Source organism: Temnothorax nylanderi, unplaced genomic scaffold (assembly GCF_030848795.1).
Source record: "Temnothorax nylanderi isolate EJ_2023f unplaced genomic scaffold, tnyl_v1.0 TNYL_tig0065_pilon, whole genome shotgun sequence".
NCBI lineage: Eukaryota > Metazoa > Arthropoda > Insecta > Hymenoptera > Formicidae > Temnothorax > Temnothorax nylanderi.
Window position 1 is genome coordinate 730,212 of NW_027249127.1, and position 27,993 is coordinate 758,204.

The 27,993-nt window shown below is 39.5% G+C and overlaps 1 protein-coding gene and 1 long non-coding RNA gene across 2 annotated transcripts; one reads left to right on the plus strand and one right to left on the minus strand.

The window, feature by feature from the left end:
* Positions 1 to 30: 30 nt before the first annotated feature.
* LOC139773667 (fatty acid synthase-like) lies at positions 31 to 26,671 on the plus strand. Its single transcript, XM_071708265.1, is given in 21 exon segments — positions 31 to 55; positions 243 to 435; positions 2,095 to 2,345; positions 10,018 to 10,249; positions 10,694 to 11,112; positions 15,562 to 15,855; positions 16,468 to 16,675; positions 16,778 to 16,938; positions 17,277 to 17,594; positions 17,914 to 18,419; positions 18,655 to 18,959; positions 19,320 to 19,721; positions 20,166 to 21,190; positions 21,638 to 21,882; positions 22,088 to 22,781; positions 23,050 to 23,884; positions 24,551 to 25,029; positions 25,178 to 25,432; positions 25,526 to 25,768; positions 25,859 to 25,973; positions 25,976 to 26,671. Coding segments are annotated over 20 exon segments (7,221 nt in total). The 5' UTR covers positions 31 to 55; positions 243 to 260; the 3' UTR covers positions 26,035 to 26,671.
* LOC139773668 (uncharacterized) lies at positions 26,648 to 27,992 on the minus strand. Its single transcript, XR_011718392.1, has 2 exons — positions 27,259 to 27,992; positions 26,648 to 27,156 (listed from the first exon to the last, which is right to left on the minus strand). It is a non-coding gene; the product is annotated as an uncharacterized lncRNA (long non-coding RNA).
* Between the last annotated feature and the right edge of the window lies 1 nt (position 27,993).

Consider the following 27,993-nt stretch of genomic DNA (forward strand, 5'->3'; position numbering starts at 1 on the left):
TTTCCGTTGTCTCATCTTTCAGTTGCGAGTCGTTACCGAACCAGTTAATGAACTCGTTAAGTTCTCTATAATAAAATACATTATAAATACAAATAGTTTCTATACAGTGAAAATTAATAACAAAATTAATTATAAATATTTGTCATAATTGAAATAATTGAAAAATCTCACAATTGATGAGATAATATTTCGACAACTAACTTCAGCAACATTGTTTTTTTTCTTGGTATTGACGGAATTAGAAGGTAATCCTGAGAACGATGTCTGCGGCGAAATCAACCAAGAAGAATTACAAAGCACCTGAACCTGGCGAAGAAATCGTTATCTCTGGTATTGCCGGTAGATTTCCGGAATCCAAAAATGTGGAAGAGCTCAAAAACAATTTACTAAATAAGGTAGACATGATCACGGATGATGATCGCCGGTGGAAATTAGGTGATTAATAGATCAGAATAAATAAAAAAGTTTTAATTGCCATAAATATAAATAAACATATTGTTATTAGCATTAATATATACCAAATGTTAAATCTCTTACGCAGACAAGTATGTTTTACATACTTTTCCTATAAAATAATATCAAATAATATATGTATGTATAAATTTACATATAATTTTATGTTAATTTTCCTATCTAAAACATATGTAAAACGTAGAGATACATATAAATCTTAGATTAATACATATACACTGGGCAACAAAATTATCGCAACAAAAATTTACGTAAAAAATTTGCCCAACTTCAAATAAGCATAACTCCGCGAAAAATTGTCATATCTGAAAGATTTTTTTTTCATTTTAAAGGGTGAAGTCTGTATTTTAAGGAACCATTGTTAGATTTTGAATTTAGCCTTCCGCCCTCCCGCCGTTCTTCGAAAAGTAAGGACGTGTTACGTCTCCAAAAAATTGCATACTTTGACACATTCTACGGAGTAGAATGAATTTTTTTCGTAACTATCATGGCAACCATCGTAAAATATGGACTTTTCCCTGCAAATTAAAAAAAAATTAAGTCCGTACGATTTTTTTTCGCCGAGTTATGGCTTATCAAAGTTACCTATGCATTTTTGTGCATTCAATCACCGCCAACATTAGTATTACCCGATGAACACTTCGGGGAGATTATTGGTCGGATTTTGCCTATCGTGTATGTGTGTGTGTGTTAGCAGAGATTTTCGCAAACTAATTTTTATTCAAACGAGGCATTGTTACGATTGTATCTTTTGGTTCCGAATGAGCAATACAATACAGTGACTGCAATACTGTGAAGTTTTGTAATACTGAAGTAAGTAACTTCACAGTACATTATTTCTGTAAGTATAACTTCACAGTATTGCAATCACTGTATTGTATCGTTCATTCGAAAACAAACGACAAAATCGTAACAATTCCTCGTTGAATGAAAATCAGTGTGCCCAAATCTCTGCTAACACACACACACACACACACACACACACACACACACACACACACACACACACACACACACACACACACACACACACACATGATAGGCAAAATCCGACCAATAACCTCCCCGAAGTGTTCATCGGGTAATACTAATGTTGGCGGTGATTGAATGCACAAAAATGCATAGGTAACTTTGATAAGCCATAACTCGGCGAAAAAAAATCGTACGGACTTAATTTTTTTTTTAATTTGCAGGGAAAAGTCCATATTTTACGATGGTTGCCATGATAGTTACGAAAAAAATTCATTCTACTCCGTAGAATGTGTCAAAGTATGCAATTTTTTGGAGACGTAACACGTTCTTACTTTTCGAAAAACGGCGGGAGGGCGGAGGGCTAAATTCAAAATCTAACAATGGTTCCTTAAAATACAGACTTCACCCTTTAAAATGAAAAAAAAATCTTTCAGATATGACAATTTTTCGCGGAGTTATGCTTATTTGAAGTTGGGCAAATTTTTTACGTAAATTTTTGTTGCGATAATTTTGTTGCCCAGTGTATATAATACATATAATAATTATATATATATATATTACAGTTAAATGTGTCTATTTTTATTCTACTTACGTAATTAAAACTCTTAGGATCGACATGATGATTTATTATGTTTTTATGAATGCCAACAGAACATCCAGATATTCCTCAGCGTACAGGAAAGATTAACGATATTGGCAAATTTGACGCCCTGTTCTTCGGGGTCCACTTCAAACAGGCCCACACGATGGATCCGATGTGCAGAATGTTACTGGAGCATGCTTACGAAGCCGTCGTTGACGCGGGAATTAATCCAAAGCAATTGCGTGGGTCGCGAACCGGCGTTTTTGTGGGCGCGTGTTACTCAGAATCTGAAAAGACCTGGTTATACGAAAAATTACAGGTACGTTAGTATTATATCAGTATTAATGCGCGTCAGTATTGTGTAACAATAGATAGACGAGTTAAAAAGAATAGGGATTTACTTTGTCAATTTAAATTTGGATGCAAAAGGAATTTCAAAGGTCAGAAATTTCTCATTTCTGCGAAATTTATAATTACTCACCTGCTTATTGCTAAAAATAGGGAGGGGGCTCCGTTTGCCTACAATCCCGATTGCCAACAGTTTCGTTTGCCCACAACATTTTGCCTGCAGCTTCGTTTGCCGACATTCCCGATTGCCTACAGTGCGATTGCCTACAAGCATTATTGCGCACATGTAATCGTTAAAAATACGAACGTACGTTTGCGCACATGGCCAAACACATTGCACACATGACTTTATTGCACACGAGCAGATTGCACATATGACATTATTGCGCACATACACTTTGCACACATGACATTATTGCGCACATACACATTGCACACATAATATTATTGCGCACATAAAATAAGAAAATCATATTAGCACATTGCACACATAACGTATTGCACACATACACTTTGCACACATAACATTATTGCGAACATACACTTTGCACACATGACATTATTGCGCACATACACATTGCACACATAATATTATTGCGCACATAAAATAAGAAAATTATATTAACACTTTGCACACATAACGTTATTGCGCACATACACTTTTGCACACGTAACATTATTTCGCATATACGCATTGCACACATGACTTCATTGCGCACACACACATTGCACACATGGCCGTATTGCACACATAAAATAAGAAAATTATATTACCACATTGCACACGTAACGTTATTGCGCACATTGCACACATGTTCATCCCAAGTCTTAAGGGGAACAGAAAAGTCAAAATAATGTCTGCACTTTGATCCCACATTGACTAAATTTACTGATTTTTTATCACGATTGATCTTAGATGACTTAAAACAGACTTTATGCTGACTCCTCTTTTTATTATATCTTTTTGATTTTTAGAAAATGTGGTATTCAGACAACATGCATGTCTCAAATCGGGACAAATGACGTCTTAAGGACGTCATTAAGACATCTTCAAGACGTATTATGGTATGACGTCTTTAAGACGTTTTAGGCCGGTATTCATAGTCGGTTCTTATATTTAAGACCCGCGTCTTAAGTACAATCCTAAGATGTTATTAATCAACATGACGGTGCAGACATAGCATCAATTGTAATTCTTTCTCTTTCTTCTGATCGCTTGGTGGGGATAGAGGTCTAGACTTCTGTCCCGAAATGCATCGGTGGTCAAATCTGACACGACTTCGAGGTGCACTGCTCTCGTGCTCATGCACACGAATATGGCGAGGAATCCCTTGTATGCCTTGTGCCCTCGTCCCTTGGTAGTGTTGGTAGTGCGCAGCGCAATCTGCCCCGCGTAGTCCACACCTGTGTGGGTGAAGGCTCTCGAGATGGTCACTCTCGGTGGCGGCAGGTCCGCCATTAGCTGCTGTGGGCTTGCCGCCCGCCATCACACGCACGTGATGCATCGGTGGATGCACTCGTACTCGCGCTCTTTTTCCTGGGATCCAGAATCTCTGCCGGAGAGAGGCGAGTGTCAATTGAACGCCTCCGTGAAGCGTCCGTCTATGGTGGGCGTTGATGATCAGCGTCGTGAGCCAGGAATCTCGAGGCAGAATGGCAGAGTGCCTCTAGTCGTTGCTCAGGATCGCGTGCTTCAATCGTCCGCCCACTCTCAGAACTTTATCGTGGTCGAGAAACGGGCTGAGGCGCAGCAGTCCACTCCGTCTCGGAAGTTGTGAGTTTCGGTCGAGGGCCTTGATTTCTTCCGAGAACCAGGACTTCGAGAGATGCCTGCACCTCTCGAAGTCCACAAGGCGCCCTCCAGCTCCTGCGGCGTCAGGGAGGTACCTAAAACAGATTTTCCTCGGGCTCGGATCGCCCGAAGCCAGCGTTGGCACCGTACGGAGACGCGTAACAGGCGTTGCAGCGCTGAGAACCGGAGCAGCATGTCCGGTTCGGTCGTCTTAACGGCCACGGCGTGAGAGTGCGCACGCCGCTCTGGAATCTCGTCCTCCGCCAAGCGTGCCGGGGCCAGTAGTGGGGGGGAGTCCTCGGTCAGCCACGATGGCCCATGCCACCATAGGTCAAATTTCACCAGCTCGCCGGGTTGCATCCCGCGTAAGGCGCAGTCAGCGGGGTTGTCCCGGCTTGGCACGTGATGCCACACTGCCTCTGGCAGTACTTGTTGTATCTCTGTCACCCGGTTGGCGACGTACGTGGTCCATCGTGAAGGATGCCCTCGAATCTACGCCAGCGTCACCTCGGAGTCTGACCATAAATGTATTTGCGCTGCCACAAGCTTCAGCGTGTCCCGAGCTCTCGCCGCTAATTTGGTGAGCATCGCTGCAGCGCTGAGCTCGAGGCGCGGCAAGGTGACGCGCTTAACGGGCGCGACCTTGCTCTTGGCGAGGAGCAACGTGACCGCCCTCCGCCCGCCGTCCGTGACCGTCTTCAGGTACACAACCGCTGCATATGCCCTTTCCGACGCATCTGCGAAGCCGTGAATTTCTACGCGGGAGCTGTTGCGATCCGTGTGTAGCCATCTCGGAATCCGTCGCGTCTCCACCAGTGGTAGCTCCTGGTGGAGACGCAAGCGCTGCCATTCGTGTTGGTCTCGTGGGGGGAGAGGCTCGTCCCATTCGAGATGTTGTAACCAGGCCGACTGAATCAACGTCTTGGCTATGATTATCACTGGAGCTAGCCAGCCGAGCGGGTCGAACAATCGAGCGGTGTGCGAGAGAGCCGTTCGCTTTGTGATGCTCGTGCTTTCCACTAACCGGACTTTGAACCCGAAGGTGTCTTCTTGTGGATCCCATTGCACGCCTAGTGTAGCGTGACTGGCGGTCTGATCCCACAAATTGAAGTCCTTTACTTGTCTGTGCTCCGGTGACACGTCTTCAAGTATATCGTGGCTTTATTGGCCGCCCACTTTCGCAGCGGAAAGCCTCCTGACATACATAATGCGGTCAGCTCGTGGACGAGCTCCCTCGCTTCATCCTCGGTGTCAGCTCCAGAAAGCACGTCGTCGACGTAGGTTTCTTCCTCCAGGATAGCGGCTGCCCGTGGAAAGGTATGTCGCTTGTCCTTGGCAAGTTGTCGCATCGTTCGGATTGCTTGAAATGGTGAGCTCGCCAGCCCGTAAGTGACTGTCGTGAGTAGACGCTCCAACACCTCGAGAGAATTCTTAAGTCGCCAGAGTATCCGCTGGTATGTTCGATCGTGAGGATGCATGGAGATCTGGCGATACATCTTTTGAATATCTGCTATTATTACGTAGTGATATCGTCTCCATCTTAACAGCACATCCATCAGAGCCGGCAGCAGATTTGGCCCGATGAGAAGGTGAGAATTCAATAAATCACCGGATCCCAGTTGTGCGGATCCATTGAACACCACACGTATTTTGACGGAGTCGCCCGTCTTCTTGAGTACCCCGTGGTGCGGCAGATAGCAACGTTGAGCGTCGTCATAGTCCTCAGACGAGGGTGTTACCCGAGCCATGTGGCCAAGTTCCTCGTATTCTTGCATGAATTCAGAATACAATTTAGGCAATTCCGGATCGTTGCTAGTTTTGCGCTCCGTGCTTTGCAGGACACGCATGGCAATTCTTCGCGTGCCGGATAAGTCAGGCGGTGCATCCTTGAAGGGGAGGCGCACCATGTAGCGTCCGTCGGGCAGTCGTGAATGCGTGCGGACGTAATGGTTCTCGCACACCTGTTCCTCGGCAGTGAGAGGCAGCGGGGAGCGCGCCGGCTCCTCTTGCTCCCAAAATTGCCGAATCAGATTCGCTAAGTCGTCGTCGACTGAGCATTGCAAGGATTCGACCCTGTTGCTTTGCGGGGAGTCAGTTACGCCTGACACCAGCCAGCCCAGTGACGTCTTTTGTGCCATTGGGACACCAGTACCTCCTTTCCGAATTCCTTCTTCTATTATGGAGGCGTAAACATCCGCGCCGAGAAGTAGCGCGATCGATCCAGATGCTCGTAAATTCGGATCTGCTAGTGGAAGGCCCTCCAGGTGTTCCCATCGGGCGTGCGAGGCCCCAGTGCGTGCCTCGTACGTTGAAATCCGCGGGAGAACTAAGGCCGATATCGTTGTCGTGAAGTCTGCGAACCTCGACGACACAGTGATGGATACGCGGCCGCGGGCAATCCCCGTTTGTTTGCCGCCCACTCCAAGAATGACCGTAGCCGCCGGCGAGCGTGAAAGCCGAAGACGTTGTACTAGTGCCTCGGTAACGAGTGAGACTTCCGATCCTGGATCTACCAACGCGCGAGTCATGACGCGTTGATTATGTCGATCATTGACGTAAACTTGTGCGGTGGCAAGTAATACGCTGGTTGACTGACCCTTGGGTTGACCAGCGTGGAGCGATGTGGAGGCCGCCGTGACAGCTTTGACGGCCTTAGCGCAAGCATCGTGGATTGCGCTGTGGTGACGCTTTTGAGGGCAGGCGGCACAATTCCGCTTTGAAGTGCAGTCTGCCACGGCGTGCTTGTCGAAGCAATTCATGCACAATTTGTGCTGCGTGATGTATTCTCTCTTTTCCGCGGGAGTTTTGCCGCGAAACTTTTTGCAGAATGCCAGGAAGTGCTCCTTTTGGCAGAACGAGCATTGATCGATGCTTTTGGACTTGCGAGATGCGACGAGCGAATGTGCAGCGCGGGACGCCGGTCCCCGTAAGTCCTTTTTTGCAGGCGAGCTCTGATCAGTCTTTTCCGGTTGAAGCGCTTCCAGAGTGCGAACTCGACACTCCAAGAATTCCTTTAAAGTGTCAAGCGACGGTGGATCCGTGGTTCCACTCACAGCAGTTTCCCACTCTCGCCGAGAGCGGGTGTCGAGCAATTCGACGATGAGATGGACGAACAGGTCACTGCAATTCGTGACCGGACGTCCGATGCCTTCCAGGGAGCCCATAGTGTGCAGCATCCCATGGAAGATCCTTCGTAAATCGTTCACTGATTCCCCCTTATCTTCGGCAGTGAAGTGAAGGCAGTGAAGCAAGAGCGCACCAGCAATCGTGTGTTTGCGTAGTGCTCCGTGAGTATTTTCCACGCCCGAGTGTAGCTTTCGGCCGTGGTGGGCAAATTGCGGAGGAGCAGGCTTGCTTCTCCTTTTAAACTGGTTTTGAGATAGTGGAATCTTTCCACATTCTCCAACGATGAATCCTTATCCACCATGGAGTGGAACAGGTCCCTGAATGCCGGCCAATCTTCGTAAGCACCGGAGAACTGCGGCAATTGAATACGCGGCAGCGATTTGCGCATCGTGCCGTCCGTAGGCCTGGTTGCCGAATTCCTGGGTTGCTCTGGAGTGTGCCGGAGGCTGGCCAGCAAATCGAGAAACGCCGCCTTCTGGATGAGATACGTTTCTTCCGTCAGCGTATAGAAATCCGAGGTAATGTACTCGTGGTTGCTCAGAAGTTTCCGATGAGAGGTCATGAGCGTCTCGTGATTCGTGTCGAATTTCTTCCAATTTGCCTCTAAAGTTGATAATCGAGCCTCCACGATTCCGGCTGTCATCTTGGCCGTACCTTGCCTGTGTAATTAATTAGGCACACGAAAAAAAAGGTCTTGTCCACCAGACGAGACAAACATTTCTATACGTTTTTGAGGTCGCTGAATCCGAATCCGGGGTCGGTTTGACTCGGTCAGATCGCATTTCCGCATTTCTCCGACATATCGGGGTCAGTTTTCGGTTTTTTCAATCACTTTTTTGAGATTAGGAACGAAATGCGATCTGATCGAGTCAAACCAACCCCGGATTCGGATTCAGCGACCCCAAAAACGTATAGAAATGTTTGTCTCATCTGGTGGACAAGACCTTTCTTTTTTTCGTGTGCCTGTGTTATTATAAAGCGGAGGAGATGATATCTCACTCAACGCTGGTTGTTTCGATCCACTCAACGCGTTCCTCTACACGGCAGACGTGGAGTACAGCGAAGGGATGCGAAAGTAGGGCGTCGCGCGGCCCGCCTTAAGTCGCTGCATGATTGTACTTTAAGTACGAGCAAATGTACATACATGGGCCGGCGATGCTCCGCGGCAGATCGCGACACCTGATAAGCGCGGGGTGGCCGGGCGCGCATTGTCAGGCGCGCGAGGCGTAGGTTCGACTTCCCGAACAGTAAATTTAGTCAATGTGGGATCAAAGTGCAGACATTATTTTGACTTTTCTGTTCCCCTTAAGACTTGGGATGAACATGTGTGCAATGTGTATGTGCGCAATAACGTTACGTGTGCAATGTGGTAATATAATTTTCTTATTTTATGTGTGCAATACGGCCATGTGTGCAATGTGTGTGTGCGCAATAAAGTCATATGTGCAATGCGTATATGCGGAATAATGTTACGTGTGCAAAGTGTATGTGCGCAATAACGTTATGTGTGCAAAGTGTTAATATGATTTTCTTATTTTATGTGCGCAATAATATTATGTGTGCAATGTATATGTGCGCAATAATGTCATATGTGCAAAGTGTATGTTCGCAATAATGTTATGTGTGCAAAGTGTATGTGTGCAATACGTTATGTGTGCAATGTGCTAATATGATTTTCTTATTTTATGTGCGCAATAATATTATGTGTGCAATGTGTATGTGCGCAATAATGTCATATGTCCAAAGTGTATGTGCGCAATAATGTTATGTGTGCAAAGTGTTAATATGATTTTCTTATTTTATGTGCGCAATAATGTCATATGTGCAAAGTGTATGTGCGCAATAATGTTATGTGTGCAAAGTGTTAATATGATTTTCTTATTTTATGTGCGCAATAATATTATGTGTGCAATGTGTATGTGTGCAATACGTTATGTGTGCAAAGTGTATGTGCGCAATAATGTTATGTGTGCAAAGTGTGTGTGCAATAACGTTATGTGTACAATGTGTTAAAATGATTTTCTTATTTTATGTACGCAATAATATTATGTGTGCAATGTGTATGTGCGCAATAATGTCATATGTGCAAAGTGTATGTGCGCAACTAAGTCGTGTGGTCAGAGTATTAATTATTATTATATTTATTTTATTTTATGTGTGCAATAAATTTATGTGTGCAATGCGTATATGCGCAATAATATGTCATGTGTGCAAAGTGTATGTGCGCAATAATGTCATGTGTGCAAAGTGTTAATATGATTTTTTTATTTTGTGTGCAATATAGCCATGTGTGCAATGTGTATGTGCGCAATAAAGTCATGTGTGCAATGTGTGTGTGCGCAATAATGTCATGTGTGCAATCTGCTCGTATGCAATAAAGTCATGTGTGCAATGTGTGTGTGCGCAATAATGTCATGTGTGCAATCTGCTCGTATGCAATAAAGTCATGTGTGCAATGTGTTTGGCCATGTGCGCAAACGTACGTTCGTATTTTTAACTATTACATGTGCGCAATAATGCTTGTAGGCAATCGCTCTGTAGGCAATCGGGACTGTCGGCAAACGAAGCTGTAGGCAAAATGTTGTGGGCAAACGAAGCTGTTGGCAATCGGGATTGTAGGCAAACGGGACCCCCCCAAAATAGGATAGAAAAATGTAGGAGGCGAAGATGTTAGCAATTAAAGTAAAAAATTATTTTCTATTCTTAATTTTCTTGTAATGATTAGGTAAATGGCTTTGGACTTATCGGGTGCAGCAGAGCTATGCTGGCAAATAGGATTTCTTACTGGTTAGGAGTGACTGGACCATCTTACACTCTGGATTCCGCCTGTAGCTCGAGCTTGGTCGCGTTGGAGCACGCTTATCGGTGTTTGCAAGACGGCCAATGCGACTCCGCTATCGTGGGCGGATCGAATCTGTGCCTTCATCCCTACGTATCACTGCAATTTTCTCGTCTCGGTACGATTCCTCGTTCTTGATTACGTTGCAACGTAAAAAAAACAGAACTGACGTTTCTTTGCAAATATTTATAGTCAGCAGAATTTTAAATAAAAAGAAAATTATACTATTATTAATTACGTGCAAACGGTTTTGCATTAAAAATGCAATACGACTCTTTTTATTAGTTCTAATGTAAGTAATGTAAATAATGTAAGTAATATGTAAGGTATCAATAGTAAGAAGCATACATTACTGATATTTATAATATACATCATACATATATAGGATGTGTGATCCCATAAAAAATTAATAATATAACAATTCTGATAATAAGTCGAAAAGATAAAGTAAGATTGTTTTATAAAAAGTTTCGTTCTCAAGATAATCAATGAATACTGTACAAAGAATTAAGAATATAATAGGCGATTATTTTTGTATATTTTATGGTAATGATGATTGCAGGGGTTTTGTCGCCTAATGGTCGCATCAAAGCGTTCGATGCCGACGCGGATGGCTATGTTCGCAGTGAGGCGATTTCCGTCATATATTTGCAGAAGGCGAAGAACGCGAAACGGATCTACGCCACAGTGGTCTACGGCAAAACAAACTGCGACGGTTACAAGGAGCAGGGCATCACGTTCCCGTCGAGCCTGATGCAGGGCAACTTGCTGAAAGAGTGCTACGAAGATTGCGGTTTATCGCCGAACAATCTATCCTATCTAGAATGTCACGGTACCGGCACTAAAGTCGGCGATCCCGAGGAGCTCAACGCGATTGAGAAAGTCATCTGCAAAGAGAGAACTGCACCATTGTTGATCGGTTCTGTTAAGTCGAATATGGGTCATACCGAGGCCACTAGCGGCCTGTGTCAAGTTATCAAGGTAACTTTTTTTTTAAGGAATATCGCGTTTACAATGTTTACATTAAGATCCTTTTGCAAATCTCTAGAAACGAGAAGGGTAAAGTTAATTAAACCTTCACAAAATTATATTACCTAACTTAACTCAAGTGACATGTATTTCAAAAAAAAGATATAAAATCTTTAAATTAAATTGCGCCAATTGCAAATAGAATATGTATATTGTTTTGAAAGATAATTGTTGTGCAACTACTTTAAAAAAATAAAACCCAAGTGGTATCTTTGTGTTCCTATTCAAGGGTCTTCCTATTCCAACCCAAGTGGTAATAGCTTCTTAATTCTCTTTAACAAATTTTTAATATTACAAAGAATAATTTTAATTACAAAGAATTAAAGAAGTAACAGTACAAAATAAAAATATTTAATTAAAACAAAATAAATAAATTTTTCTTGCAAAAAAACTTGGCGCTGCTTTTTTACTCCTGTCGCATTCTTCCCTAAATTATGTTTATTGTTTTTTTATTCAATCAAAAATCTTAGTACTAATGTTTAAATTTCAAAGTCTAGCAGCGCCAAGTTTTTTTACAGGAAAAATTAATTTTGTTTTAATTAAATATTTTTATTTTGTACTGTTACTTCTTTAATTCTTTGTAATTAAAATGATTCTATGTAATATTAAAAATTTGTTAAAAAGAATTAAGAAGCTATTACCACTTGGGTTGGAATAGGAAGACCCTTGAATAGGAACACAAAGATACCACTTGGGTTTTATTTTTTTAAGTAGTTGCACAACAATTTATCTTTCAAAGCAATATACATATTCTTTTTGCAATTGGCGCAATTTAATTTAAAGATTTCATATCTTTTTTTGAAATACATGTCACTTGAGTTAAGTTAGGTAATATAATTTTGTGAAGGAGAAATTAAAGATTTCACATCTTTTTTTGAAATACATGTCACTTGAGTTAAGTTAGGTAATATAATTTTGTGAAGAAGAAATAACCATTTAGGTTGGATTTTTGAATTTACAAAATACATTGCGTGTACTTAGCGCTTTTTTTTTTACCTTTTTTGAAAAAGGTAATTTTGTACTGATATCACCCATTTTTTAGTGTTAAGCAAGGATCTGTAAAAAAAATTTATTTTTTATTTTTTAATTATTCACGAAATTAGCAATAACAACAAATTAAATTTTTATTGAATTAGCAAATTAGTAATTAGTTACAAAAAATTACTATTTACATAAAAATTAATAATATTTATAAGTAAAAGTAAATTATACACTTCTCTCAAAAATTAAAGAAACACTAAATTTATCTTTAAAAATAGGCAAAATTCAAGCAGCTGTAACTTTGTTAAAAATGAACGACATTTAAATTTAAAGCTTAAAACCTCTACTTTCGAAAGGTTACTATTATTTTTTAGTTTCTGTGAGTTTGGTAACTTTTGCATATAGAAAACTACGAGTTGGACAAAATAGAAAATTTTTCTCTCACTTTGTGGGCCTGTCACGTGCACAAAAAAAATCTGCAAAAATTTTCAACTTTCTAATGTGAAAGCTTGAAGTTTTCCTTGCAAAATCTTTTTTTGAAAATATTTCTACGTTTCTGCATTGTTGTTCTGTACAATTGTTTTCTGGGTCAAAATGAAAAAGAGAAAAATCGCTAATTTTTACATTATTTTCATCAATTTGTATCATATCTACATGTTATTTAAAAAAATTTGGCAATTATACCGTTTAATAGAGCAAAGTTTCAGCTTTAAGAATCTGTTTTTTGAATTGCGATAGGATGATTTCTAAGGGAGTTATGAGCAATCAAAATCAAAATGCTTATTTCTTATTCAATCCGCGATAAATTAGTAACAAAAAAACGTAGGAACATTTTTAAAAAAAGATTTTGCAAAGAAAACTTCAAGCTTTTACGTTAGAAAGTCGAAAATTTTTGCAGATTTTTTTTGTGTACGTGACAGGCCCACAAAGTGAGAAAAAATTTTTTTATTTTGCCCAGCTCGTAGTTTTCTGTATGCAAAAATTACCAAACTCACAGAAACTAAAAAATAATAGTAACCTTTCGAAAGTAGAAATTTCAAGCTTTATATCTTTATATTACTTATTTAAAATTTTCTAGAATCTTAATATCTAGTTGGATTTATCCGAATAGTAACAAATATAAACTGCATTTAGCTCTAATTTTTTAAATCCTAATTAAAATTGCGACTATTTGACTGAAAGAAATATCTTTTAGTTTTATGGTATATTAATTCATTAAGGATGTTTTATATAGTTAGGCAAAATGTAACGAAGTTGATGAAAATTTAATATTATATTCTGTATACTCTTTCAAAGTTCGGGGCCAAATTTCAGATCGATTCACAATTTAGATAAAAAGTTATCATTTTTTTAATATTTGTGTTTTAACATGTAACCTTATGGCGTTACAGAGAAAAGTGTTAACCCTTTGAAGCATACATTTTTCTTTACACGGAAAACAGCTGAAATTTGTTACTCGGGGGTTTTCGGGGTCGCTGATCACGAATATGACCTCAGATTTTCAAAATTCAAAATGGCGGATCCAATATGGCGGACCGAATTCGTAAAAAGTTTCTTGCTCAAGTTGAAATTTGTCACTCGGGGGTTTTCGGGGTCGCTGATCACGAATATGACCTCAGATTTTCAAAATTCAAAATGGCGGATCCAATATGGCGGACCGAATTCGTAAAAAGTTTCTTGCTCAAGTTGAAATTTGTTACTCGGGGGTTTTCGGGGTCGCTGATCACGAATATGACCTCAGATTTTCAAAATTCAAAATGGCGGATCCAATATGGCGGACCAAATTCGTAAAAAGTTTCTTGCTCAAGCTGAAATTTGTCACTCGGGGGTTTTCGGGGTCGCTGATCACGAATATGACCTCAGATTTTCAAAATTCAAAATGGCGGATCCAATATGGCGGACCGAATTCGTAAAAAGTTTCTTGCTCAAGTTGAAATTTGTTACTCGGGGGTTTTCGGGGTCGCTGATCACGAATATGACCTCAGATTTTCAAAATTAAAAATGGCGGATCCAATATAGCGGATCAATGTCATAAAATAATGGTGGTTATTGTAAAAATTTTTACGAATTCGGTCCGTTATATTGGATTCGCCATTTTTAATTTTGAAAATCTGAGGTCATATTCGTGATCAGCGACCCCGAAAACCCCCGAGTAACAAATTTCAGCTTGAGCAAAAAGCTTTTTACGAATTTGGTCCGCCATATTGAATCCGCCATTTTGAATTTTGAAAATCTGAGGTCATATTCGTGATTAGCGACCCCGAAAACCCCCGAGTGACAAATTTCAGCTTGATCAAGAAACTTTTTACGAATTCGGTCCGCCATATTGGATCCGCCATTTTGAATTTTGAAAATCTGAGGTCATATTCGTGATCAGCGACCCCGAAAACCCCTATGTATGATATTATATATGAATTCGGTAAATACTTTTCCTAATAATGAATTTTTCGCTTAAAAAGTGATATTTTTTAGCATTTGTTTATTGATATCAACAAATTCGGTGACAATATTCACCAATTGCGTGTAATTTTAGATTCTCTGACATGTTACGATATTGAAATTACAAAAAAAACCCGAAAAAAATCGATTAAAAACTGGCTTAAAAACGGAAAAAATGGTGGTAATCTAGATGGGATAGATTCTATCCCGCTGTGCCGCAAAGGGTTAAAAAAAACATTTAAAAATGTAACGAATATAGTGATACTTTACACACAAGTAGATCATCAACAAACAAAAATATAGCAACAAAATTTGAAACGATTTACAACATAGTTTTAAAGAAATTGCAAAAAGATTAATGAAATTATTGACGGATCGGACTCGTGATCGGACTATCGGCGCGCGCAGTATGGAAGTGTGGCAACACCGCAATTAGCTGCTCCGTCCGTAAAGCATGTATACTCGAAAAATTACAAGCTTTTCCACTAAATATAGCATTAACTAGATTTGTATAAGTACGTATGTGTGAAAACAGGCCTCCCAACTTCTTGGACTGTACAGTGTTGTCACATTTAGCTGCGTAGCTTATTAATATATTTACAGCAAATATCATAATAATAAAAATATAATTTTCATGTTTATACAATATACTTCATTTATATTATTGAATATGACTGAAATTACGAGTTTAGAGCAATTACTTTATTTTATAATTTTTCACAGATTTAATTTTTTTTAAGTTGAATTCAGGGCAAATTCACTGTCAAAATTTATTTTGCCAAGATTTTGTTTAAGAAAAAAATAGTAGTAACAGTAATTTACATTCACTAAATCTACGTTTTTTACATTCTATTAGACTTGTCGTAACTATTTGTATACATTTTTTTTGTCTTTGGATCTCTAGAGAATTAATATCGGTGTTTTTAAGATTTCCATGACTTTTGGCTGGACCTGTGCCTATAGAACATACATTTACCATAGGTAATAATAGCAATGGAAACCGGAATAATTCCACCTAATTTAAATTACAACCGACCACGAGAAGGTTTGAAAGCTCTCGAAGATGGTAGACTCAAGGTCATCACCGAGCAAACACCATGGGATGGTGGTTACGTGGGTATTAATTCCTTCGGTTTCGGAGGTGCCAATTGCCACGTCGTATTGAAATCTTATTCGAAAAAGAAGATCAACAATGGAGCACCATCTAATGATTTACCGAGACTCGTAACAGTATCTGGACGTACGGAGGACTCTATTAAAGTATTCTTAAACGATGTAAGTAAAAACTGATGAAGAATCAAGACGTTGAGAGAAAGATCATATGAAAATTAATTAATATAAAACATAGAAAATATGAATTGGGAGACGGCTGGTCTAGTGGGTAGAGCGCCAGATTCGTAATCCGGAGCAGGTTGTAGTAACCGGGTTCGAATCCCGCTAGGCCGCAGAGAATTTCTCAGAAAAACGCTGTCCCCCCATCTAACGGAGAAAGGTATCCCTAGATGGAAAAAACTGGGCTCCGTCTTTCGGAAGAGACGTTAAACCGTTGGTCCAAAGAAAATGATAATGGTAGTGGATGAATTGGATAGGGTTGGGTACGTCCCTTAAAAAAAAAAAAAAAAAAAAAAAAACGCCCCTTAAGGCCCCTTCGGGGTAAATAAAGTATATATCTTTATTCTTTTTTAACATAGAAAATGAATGAAATATATCAGTCATAGATTAATAATGGAAAATTGGAAAATTTATATCTTTAAATATATACCTACACGAAGTTCGACAGATTTCTTTAGAGAAAAATCGACACAGAGCGAAATGTTTATCGAGACATTTCCTATCGATTGGATTTGTTATAGATTCATGGAAAAATTTATTTTTATCTTTTCGTAGATCGAGAGACGTCCGATAGATGTTGAATATATCCGCCTGCTGCACGACATTCACTCTGAGGATATCCAAGGGCATCTGTATCGAGGCTACACAATAGTCGGCTCGAAAAAGACGGAGCATATCCCAAAGGAAACAGAAAATTATTTGGGAACTACGAGACCAATTTGGTTCGTATTTTCCGGTATGGGATCGCAGTGGCCTGGCATGGGTACGTATCGTGTTAAATCCTTTTTAATTTCTAAAAATGAAAATGATATATTTTATCCTGATACCTTTTTGTTTATTCGACTTGTTGAATTGTTCTAAATAGGTACCCATCTGATGAGATTCCCCGTCTTTGCTGAAGCTATTAGAAAATGCGACGCCGTCTTACGACCGCGCGGTGTAGATATCATTAATATACTGACAAATAAAGACAAATCTACTTTTGACAATATTTTGCATTCGTTTGTGGGTATCGCGGCAGTACAGGTGAGCAGTATATAATCATGCAACATTCCCGATATCATTAGCATAATAAAAATAAAAGTTTTTAAAAATTAAAAATGTCAGAAATTAAAATAATTAACAAAAGTTAAATTAATTTAATAATAAATTATACAATAAAATATATTAATATTCTTATATCAAAAATTATATATATTTAATTTTTTTTTAAATTAAGACTAGAATGACTAGATATTACTTTAGTTAGCATTATTTTAATTAAGAATTTATAATGAAGATTTTAAGCGTGTAATATTATTAATTAAATTTGAGAGGTTTCTTGTTATTCTTCATCGTATTCTGATATAATATGAATTTTATAGATTGGTCTGGTCGATCTCCTCACATTGGTAGGCATCGTGCCGGATAATATTATTGGTCACTCCGTCGGAGAGCTCGGTTGTGCTTACGCAGACGGATGCTTCACCGCCGAACAAATGATCTTATCAGCGTACTCGAGAGGTTTAGCGTCCATCGAAACTAAAGTAATTTTCGGTTCGATGGCGGCTGTTGGTCTTGGCTACGAGGACATCAAAGATATGTGCCCACCCGACATCGAAGTGGCTTGTCATAATGCTGCTGACAGTAGCACCATTAGTGGGCCCGCTGAATCAATGAAAGAATTTGTCGCCCAATTGCAGGTTCTATTATTGTCTAACTTACTGCTTTAAAAAAGAAATTCTAATTGATCTGTATTGATAAAAAATATAACATAGATGTATGCAAATTTATTTTTATTATTTTAAACGGATTTAAATGTGATATTTTAACAATGCAAAACGCGACGCTAAAACAATTTCCAACGCGTTAATTAAAATCTAACAATATACGCGACATTTGTGTACGTATATGACATTTTCCTTGTGGTTTTATTTACGTTTTCGAATTATAAATATTTCCCAGCAGTATTTTCAATACTTTCAATATTTGTTTCAACTAAGTTTACGTACATTTAACCAGGCTAAGCAAATCTTCGCGAAGGAAGTGCCATGCAGCAACATACCCTATCACAGTCGTTACATCGCGCCCGCCGGGCCAAAACTTCTGGCTCATCTGAACGAGGTGATTCCTCAACCGAAGCCACGCAGCCGAAAATGGGTGAGCTCGTCTGTACCGCGCAATAAATGGTCCACCGCGTCTGCCAAGTTGTCGTCCGCCGAATACCACACCAACAATTTTCTGAGTCCTGTACTATTCGAGGAAACGGCGCGCATGATCCCGAAGGATGCCGTGACCATCGAAATCGCACCCCACGGTCTTCTGCAAGCTATCCTGAGACGATCCCTCGGCCCGGGAGTCACGAATATCGCGCTCACCCAGCGCGGTCACAGAGACAACGTCGAGGTTTTCCTGCAAGCAATCGGCAAGCTCTACAATACAGGATTACAACCGGATATTGCGAGTCTCTATCCGCCCATCGAGTATCCAGTTAGCTGCGGTACGCCAATGATCTCACCTTCTGTTAGGTAGGTTTGCAGAAATCATCTAAATTATTCAAAATGTTTGGCTATCTGAAATAAAACAAGAATTCTTTTCATCTAATGTATTAAAATGTAACTGTCCTTCGTCATTACTCTTACGAAGTTCCAATTAACAAGAAAAATGAAGGAAAATTGCACGAAAATTATTTTGAGAATCCTATTAAGTTTTATTGAGAGATTAACATAATAAACTGAAATAAATGATTTGATTTCCTTCAAGATGGGAACACACTGACGACTGGTACGTAATGTCGTATAAGACGCAAGAGAAGATCACTTCCGGAGAGAGAGTCGTTTCTTTGTCGGTAGCTGACGAGACTTATAAATATATGACCGGTCATGTTATCGATGGGAAGAATTTAATACCCGCTATAGGATACCTTGCTATGGTTTGGGAAAGTATTGGTATGTTACATGGGCAAATGCACACAGAGCTATCGGTCATCTTCGAAGATGTCAGCTTCATCCGTGCTACCCATCTACCGAAAGAAGGCGAAATTAACTTAACAGTGATGGTTCAAAAAGGTATTCTCAATGTTTCTATTCATACAAAACAACAGAGTACTATCGTGATTAACAATCATTGCCATTTTATCGACATGTCTTAACTTACATATCAATTGCATTTAACAATTTATAGTTTCAATGCAAAGTCATGGCAACAATCGCATTTATTTATATCTTATATGGGATGCATAATATTTTTAATCTTAAAAGATTTAATCTTTTTGGTTGCTGCTTGAAATGTTCATGTAATCGAAAAATCCAAATTTCAAGATTAAATTTTAAATTGTTCGAACTGTGCAAGCCTGAAGTTTGTATATTCAAACATTTGTTCTCATTGTTTATATTTTAATTAATTGATCGCGATAATTATTTCTGCAGGTACTGGAAGATTCGAGATAACGGAAAATAGTACTGCAGTTGTGACTGGATTGATTCGAGTCGTGAAGAACCCTGCGCAAGAAAAGATACCTGCTGCGCTTTTGCCAGAAGATGACGACGAGGATGAAGTAATGAATACTAAGGATATTTATAAAGTGCTAAGATTGCGGGGATATCAATATTCAGGCATTTTCCGTTCCTTAAAAAGCGCATCTATATCAGGGAAGAAGGGACACATTGCTTGGGTGGGTAATTGGGTAACGTTCCTCGACAACATGCTACAGATGACGATTCTTGGAATAAAAATGAAAAATTTATACGTACCTACGAGAATACAGAAGATCGTGATTGACACCAAACTTCACCAGCAGGAAGTCCAAAATCTAGATTCAGAAGACAAACGTAAGTTTATACATTTTGTTTTTCAACTTGGTAAATATTTCGCGAGGTTTGTTCTAGCAGTAAATTTTTAATCGTTGTCAATATAATTTATATAACTTTTGTTCATTTTTCCGTATAGATCAAAATAATTTTTTGCACCTCTTAAAAAAATTTAAATTAGAAATATTTTGTAAAATATTTTTCAATAACGTGCTGAACTTTCAATTTCCCACACTTTTTATACATATATATTTAAAAAAGTCATATACTATAAGCAATATCAATTCGCAATCTTAATGAGAAACATTATGTATAATATTATATAATCAATAATTATTTAATTGTTTAAATAAGTAAAAATTATAAATTGTTTTCTCTATTACTCTTATCATAATTCTTACATTAATAAATCTGATATGACCATTATAATTACACATATATAAATACTGCAATTTTTCGTTGCAGAATTTCCCGTACACGTGTACGAAGAATGGGAAACCATATTATCAGGGGGAGTCGAAATCCGTGGTGTCAAGGCTACAGCTATACCTCGCCGACTGCCAGCTAGCGACCCAATCCTCGAAGAATATAAATTCGTGGCTCATCGCGATAAAGCGCAAACATCCCTGAAGGAAGCGATCAGATTGTCTACGCAGATCGTGCTCGAATATCATCAAGCTATTCATGTGAAGACCATCGAGTTAATCGACGACTCCGACAATATGACAGCGGATAAATTAGTATCACCGATGCTTATTGAGATTCTGAGTGACTTGCCTTTAATTCAGCCGAAGGTATATCTGTCAGCACCATCTAATCATTTTGACGAATCATTACTCTCGAATGTGATCTCCATGGACGTTAATAATGTGTCTAAAGAAGAGAATATTATGCTTGCCATCGGTATCGGGCTACTATCAAGAGATAAGAAAACACAATTGGAGCAGATCCTACTGAAACTGAAAAACGGCGGTTTTGTATTGACACGAGAAAGATCGTTCAAAGCCGAAAATCTTTCGACATCTTCGAAGCACGGCTTACAATTAGACGTGATTCTAGAGAAGAATATTGGCGAAGAGTCTATTATACTTTTAAAGAAGAAGAAACAGCTGATCAGAAAAACGGAAATCATTCACGTTAACAACGATGAGTTCACTTGGCTCGAGAAATTGAATTCGTTAATGAATGCGGAAAATGAGACCGCCGACATGAGGATAATACTCGTCAGCGAGGGAGACTTGGAAAGTGGTTTGCTAGGCTTCGTGAATTGCTTGAGAAGGGAACCAGGCGGAGAAATAATCAGAAGCATATTGATACAAGATACCAAAGCTCCTAAATTTTCCCTACAAAGTCCATTATACTTGGAACAGCTTCAGCTGGATTTGCCGATCAACGTATTGAGAACGGGAAAGATATGGGGTTCCTACAGACATCAACCGCTACCGAGTCTACAGCCAAAGCTTGTCCGTCATGCGTATGCCGAACAAATGGTATGTAGTAATACGTAAAAAAACATACCGTATTCTGAAACATCGTGCATAGATGTATGTACACACATATATTTATACATTATTGTTACTTTTATATACGCAGTTATATAATATTATATATTATAGTATTGTATTATATATAATATAATTACTCCACTTTTGTATAATATATATTTTTGAAAAATGGAGCTCCCCTTCCGGGAAGGGAAGGGTATTAATTTTCCAAGATAGCTGTGTTTCAAGTCCGACAAATTTGCGGCGCGCAGTCTATTAAGTTGGAATATATGTATATGTACAGTATGTACATTATAATTCGTTACTTCTTTACTTAAGTATAGAATACACAAACACCAACACCTTGTTACGGCTCAACGCTCCATTTTTCTTCGATTGATTTGTAATCTTGTGTGTGAGCCTTACTATTATATATATATCTTTGAAATATAGATACCTGGTGACTTAAGCTCGCTTCGTTGGGTCCAAGGCTCTATACAGCCTGATATTAATCAAAAGGATCTGGTCTATGTAGTGTACTCGCCTCTCAATTTTAAAGATATCATGATGAGCACAGGAAAACTCGCTATGAATAATAACACATTGCGTACGCACCGATTCGACGAAAGCACAGTTGGCTTCGAGTATGCTGGTATCGATACCGCTGGTCGTCGCGTGATGGGACTTTTCTTCCAAAAGTAATAATCTTATTAAAAATATATTTGTATACTTTACATTTGTAAAATCATACATTGAAGTATCGTTTTTATTATACTTTTATCATTTAGACAAGGGACATACTACACAATGAAAGTATTAAGTTCCGGCATATTTTCAAAAGTTTATTAACGAGAGCTTGAAATTTTCGATTTTTGTACGATCAATATATTTATACTTTTTCAGATGTATAACGAATGTCGTCAAAGCCGATAGAAACTTGTGCTGGTACGTGCCTGACAATTGGTCATTGGAAGACGCGGCCACCGTGCCATGCGTATACGCAACATGCTATATCGCGCTGTATCAGCGTGGCGAGATGAAGAAGGGCGACAAAGTGCTCATTCATTCTGGCACTGGTGGCATCGGTCAGGCGGCGATACATCTTGCCCTCAATGAAGGCTGCAAAGTGTTCACCACTGTAGGAACGCCTGAAAAACGCAAGTTCATTCGCGAGACGTTTCCGTCGATCCCAGATGATCATATTGGCAATTCGCGCAACACCAGCTTCGAGCAAATAATACTTCAGCAGACGAATGGCGACGGGGTAGACATCGTATTAAACTCGTTGGCCGAGGAGAAGCTCCAGGCATCGGTTCGCTGTCTGGCGCAGGGCGGTCGTTTCCTGGAGATCGGCAAGTTTGATCTTGCCGCAAATAATCCCTTGGGAATGATGATCTTCTTAAAGGATGTTAGTTTCCACGGAATTCATCTCGACAATCTTTTTTGTACAACAGACGAAGAAAAGACAAAGCTGCATGGTATGCTAAACGAGGGCCTAAAAAATGGAGCTATCAAACCGCTCGTTAGAAAAGTCTTTAAAAAGGATGAATTGGAAACGGCCTTCAGATATATGGCAGCTGGAAAACATATAGGCAAGGTAAAAAGAAATGCAGTTAACGGCAATCTATTGTAATATTATGTTCAAATCTGTTAGAAATTGCTAAAGTATTGCTAACATTTTGTTTACTGGAAATAGTAACTATACACGACCAACTGTTGTCAGCTGTTCTATTGCAATGTTATAGTCACCTAACAATGCTCCCAAGCTTTGAAAAGAGCATTAAATTTATTACTAGAGTAAATCAAAGTCTGCGAGAAACTAAAAGAAAATTAACAATTAAGACTATGTTACATATCTTTTATAGGTGCTTCTGAAAATTTGCGATGAGAAGAAGGTCCTTGAAAACGAAACTATTGTCGCTGATCCTCGATACTACTGCGACAGTAATAAAACTTACCTCATCCTGGGTGGACTAGGTGGCTTCGGATTGGAACTGGCCGACTGGCTAGTACGCCGAGGCGCTAAAAATTTGGTGTTGACATCAAGAACGGGAATAAAGAACGGTTATCAACGCTTGAAGGTCGAGCTATGGAAATCTTACGGCGTGAACGTGCTTATCATCACGGGAGCAGATGCTTCAAGTCGTATAGATTGCGAATTTATACTGAATTCCGCGGAGAAACAGGCCCCGGTGGACGCGATCTTCAATCTCGCCGTGGTGCTGAAGGACGCCATTTGCGCGAATCAAACGCCGGAGTTATTCGAGGAGAGTTTCAGGGCGAAAGCTTGGGCTACGAAGATGCTGAACGAGCTATCCAGAAGTTTGTGCCCGCAACTTCGGCAGTTCGTAGTTTTCTCCTCGGTTTCTTGCGGCAGAGGGAACGCTGGACAGACGAATTACGGCATGGCTAACTCCGTGATGGAGAGAATTTGCGAGCGCAGAGCGGCAAACGGTCTACCGGGGCTGGCTATTCAATGGGGCGCGATAGGTGAAGTTGGCCTCGTCGCCGAGTGGCAGGACAACGATAAAAAGCTCGTCATTAGCGGTACTTTACAGCAAAAGGTATCGTCCTGCCTTGAGAAGTTGGAGAACTTCTTGTTGCAGGATCGCCCAGTGGTGTCTAGCATGGTGGTAGCGGAGAAGCGTGTAGGTGCTTATGGAGCCACCAACATTGTGGAGGCCGTGGCGAATATAATGGGTAAGATTGTTGTCATTTTAGAATAGTCTTTTCTAAAACAAAATCAAAAGAGAGGAATCTATAAATTATATGCATTAAGGTGCCAATTCATAAGACGCTGAAAATGAGCGTCAACAAGGTGAACGTGGTGGTTTTGCTTTGACGTTAGCGTCAAAGAAATGAAGTTGAATATGTTTAATATTCAGCGTCGTCGCTGAATCGTCGTTAATCGTCCCAGTATGTACAATCAAACATAGACTTTGAAATACGTAAAATATTAATTATTTTCAAGTAATATCTTCAAGTAATAATATTTTATGGATGTATATATAAATAAAAGATATTATTTTAGAAGATTTTTACTTGCTGAAAATGAGCGTCAAGCGTGAAAAGGCACCTTTACGCAAGGGATAAAAATATTAATTCCATGTTTTCAAATTACAAACCGTTTAAGTATATTTCTAGTAGAATCAATATTTCTGGAATAAAAATCATATATGTTATAATTTATTATCATTATATTATTTATTTCTATTATTCCCACTAGATAGATGTAGATTTTAATAATATTTAATGCAGAAAGTTTTTTCAAATAAAATTGCTGATATATTATGTCGTGTTGTTCAAGAATATACATCACCACCGATAATACACCAAGTTTAATTACATGTCTCGATACTTTTGCAGGTCTGAAAGATTTGAAGACTGTGGCTCAGAATACGTCGTTGGCCGAACTCGGCATGGACTCGATGATGTCCGTGGAGATTAAGCAAGCACTGGAACGTGAGTACGATGTCTTCCTCACCGCGGAGGACATCCGCAATCTGAACTTTGCCAAACTGGCGGAGATGCGCGATAAGGGGTTGGAACGAGAGAAAGCACAGACTCAACAGACCGATGAACAGAAAGCCGAGGTATCTGGCATTCAACTGTTAATATTTTTGGGTAACGAAGCGTTGTCTGCCGAGACCCATATGGATTTACAAACTAGGATGAATCCGCGCAAGATCAAAGTGTTCCTCTTGCCGGGTATACAGGGTTGCGGACAGATATTTAGTCCACTGGCGTCGAAGATCGAACCTATCGCAACAGCCCTGCAATATGGATTAACACAAACTGGGCGTAACTATACGTCTATACCGGAATACGCCGACATGCTTTTATCAGTACGTATACACAGAAGAGCATGAATAATAAGTAAAATTAGATATTTATTCGATATTTCCTTTAACGAATGCTTTTGTTGAATCGAAAAGTGCGTGCGGGATGACATACGTCCATGCGGGATGACATACGTTTTATTGAAATTTCCAGTATATCTTACCAAAGGCGGAAAAGCAAAGAGGTTTTGCTATAGTCGCATATTCGTTCGGCTCGTTAATTGCCCTCGAATTAGTGAAACGATTGGAAAAACGAGGTTTGAGTGGTCGATTGGTGCTAATTGACGGTGCTCCTGACATGCTGAAAATGTCTTTAGAGCAATGTCTTCCATCCGCTACAGAGGAAGAACTTCAAAATAATATCTTGCTTACTATCATGGATACCATGCAATCAACTTTAAGCGGAAAGGTAGATTTTACTGGCTGCTAAAATACTTCTCGATCGTATTCGAGCATATTCTTGTTGTCAATATCCCATTTATTATTTATTTTTTTTTCATAGCTACTTTTGGATCTCGAGAAATGTAGAACCTGGGAAGAGAAGTTAGATATTTTCCTTTTGTACCTTCCTGATAAAACTTCGATCGAAACTAAAAAGACTTTGTGCACAACTATTTATATGCACCTTCGCGCTGTTCGAAATTACGACTCGTCATCCTTGGAACGAATACGATCGCCTATAACACTCTTGAAACCCACAACACAAGTTGTCGACATGAATGAAGAAGATTATGGCTTACACAAGGTATTACGCTTCCTCCGTGTACTTTTCACAAACGTTCGAGGTTTAATTTCTCATAATCGACCTAATAACACAGCATAAAAAACTTTTCAGATCACGCGAGACAAGGTGGACGTGCATTACATTGAAGGCAACCATATGACGATATTGGACAGCGATAAGGTCATAGCGGCGATTAACGGAGAACCATTGCAGGATCCTAAAGCATTTAGCTTTTAGCGGAAGACCGGCCGTTCGAATGTGAAGACCAAGAACGTACAATAGTCTAAATTGCATTTTGAAGGCCTGTAATATATTTAACTTAGAAACAATATCATACTATTATATAAAACCCGACTGTTTGTCTGTCCGTCTGTCTGTCCGTCCGTCTGTCCGCGAACTACTCATTCGTTAGTGAACCGAATTTTTACCAAAAGTGTATGAAACAGGGGTAGAATTTTCCGGGGAGTGCTATGGTGTGTATAGTTTTTCGTTACCGATTTTCTGGAAACCGGTTTTTCTAATTTTTCTAATTTTTCGGGAAATAATTGACCAAATCTCAAAGAATTATATATGAAACAGGGGTAGAATTTTCCGAGGAGTGCTATAAAGTGTATAATTTTTCGTTACCGATCTTTTTGGAAGCCGGTACTAAAATTTTTTCAATTTTTCGATCGTATTGCAAACTGTAAGAACAATATTCCTGACACAATGTTATATTTAAAATCGTCTTAAGTTTATTATAGAAGGCTATAATAAAATAGCCTTTGCAGCATTTTAAGATAAGCTTTTCTGTAATCTGAAATCTAAGATTGATCTATGAGCACCGTTCTAAGTTGTAGAGACGTGTAATTAATTGTAATATAAAAGAAAGTGTAAGAGTGATATTAAAACAATTATAAATAAAGGAATGCAATTCTTCCAGAACATGTTTTTATTTTACATTTTTTACATTTTCCTTATTCCAGGCCAAACACTGAACCGATCAATCCAATTTTGCAGCGTTGATGCACGGTAATGGAAATTTTTTTACATTTCTTAAAAACCTGTAAGCTTTTGGACTTAATGATTTTAACGAAATGGCTGATGTAATATCTTCAGCTGACCATTTGACATGACTCCTTGTCGATGACATTAACATTTTAAACTGACCAGGTGTAAATACCTTACGCAGAGCATCAATGGCTATTGTTTCCGCCTCTTTATGCCTATCCTTTGCCATTTTTTCAACTTCTGTTTGCAACTGTGTAACTTGTATACTTAAACCTTGATTTTTTTCTTCTAAGAATTCTTTTTCTTCTAAAAGATTTTTATTTTTGTTTAGGAGTTCTTGGTTCCGTTTCTCTGTATTTCCTAATTGCATCAATAACGTTTCGACATCAACATTTGCATTATTGCCAATCTCTTGTATTCTGTAAAATACATAATAATACTTTTCATAACAATACATACTAACAAATTAAATGATTCGAACCTATTAAATAATAATTTTAAAGAAACAATTAATTACATACATCTCTTGTTGCACCGCTTTATTTTGCTCTTCCATACTTTGTACAGCTGCTTTATCTATATTTTTTGCAACTTCTTCCATATCTTGTATAGAATTTCCTTCCACATTCTTTACAGCTTGATCCTTATTTTGTGGTTAGGGTCTTCTTTCCCCGCTAATTTTTCCAAGCCCGTTCCCTTGGCAGTGGTTTCGCTAGATAGTAGATAGAGACAGTGGGAATCTCGTTAATCCATTCATGCGCGTCACTAATTAGATGACGAGGCATTTGGCTACTTTAAACAGAGTCATAGTTACGACCGCACCGGGGGATCTGGGGGGGCGCTTAACCCCCCCAGTACCCGGACGTACCCAGGCATCCCCGGGGTGTCGCGCGATTCTTCCCAGTACTACCCTTCACGCTAGAATCAGAGCCGACACCGGGGATTTCCCCCTTACAGAGCCCATACCTGACGATTACGTACTCCCGGACAAGCCGACTCCTCAGACGTAGGGGCACGGTTTCCCGGCGACTACTATATGACACCGATGTGTCTATGACACTAATTGTACCTGAGATCTTGCCCAGGTAGCAGGCACTCCGCAGCTCCTGGCATGCATCAGCGGCCTCGAGAGACTGCGGAGTTGGGGTAACCGAAGCCCCCCCTATAAAGGTTATGCAACACATGTTTGTCTCTTCGAGACCCCACGTGTCCTCTAGCGACCCTCACGCCACCGAAAGTCCGACACCAGATGATAT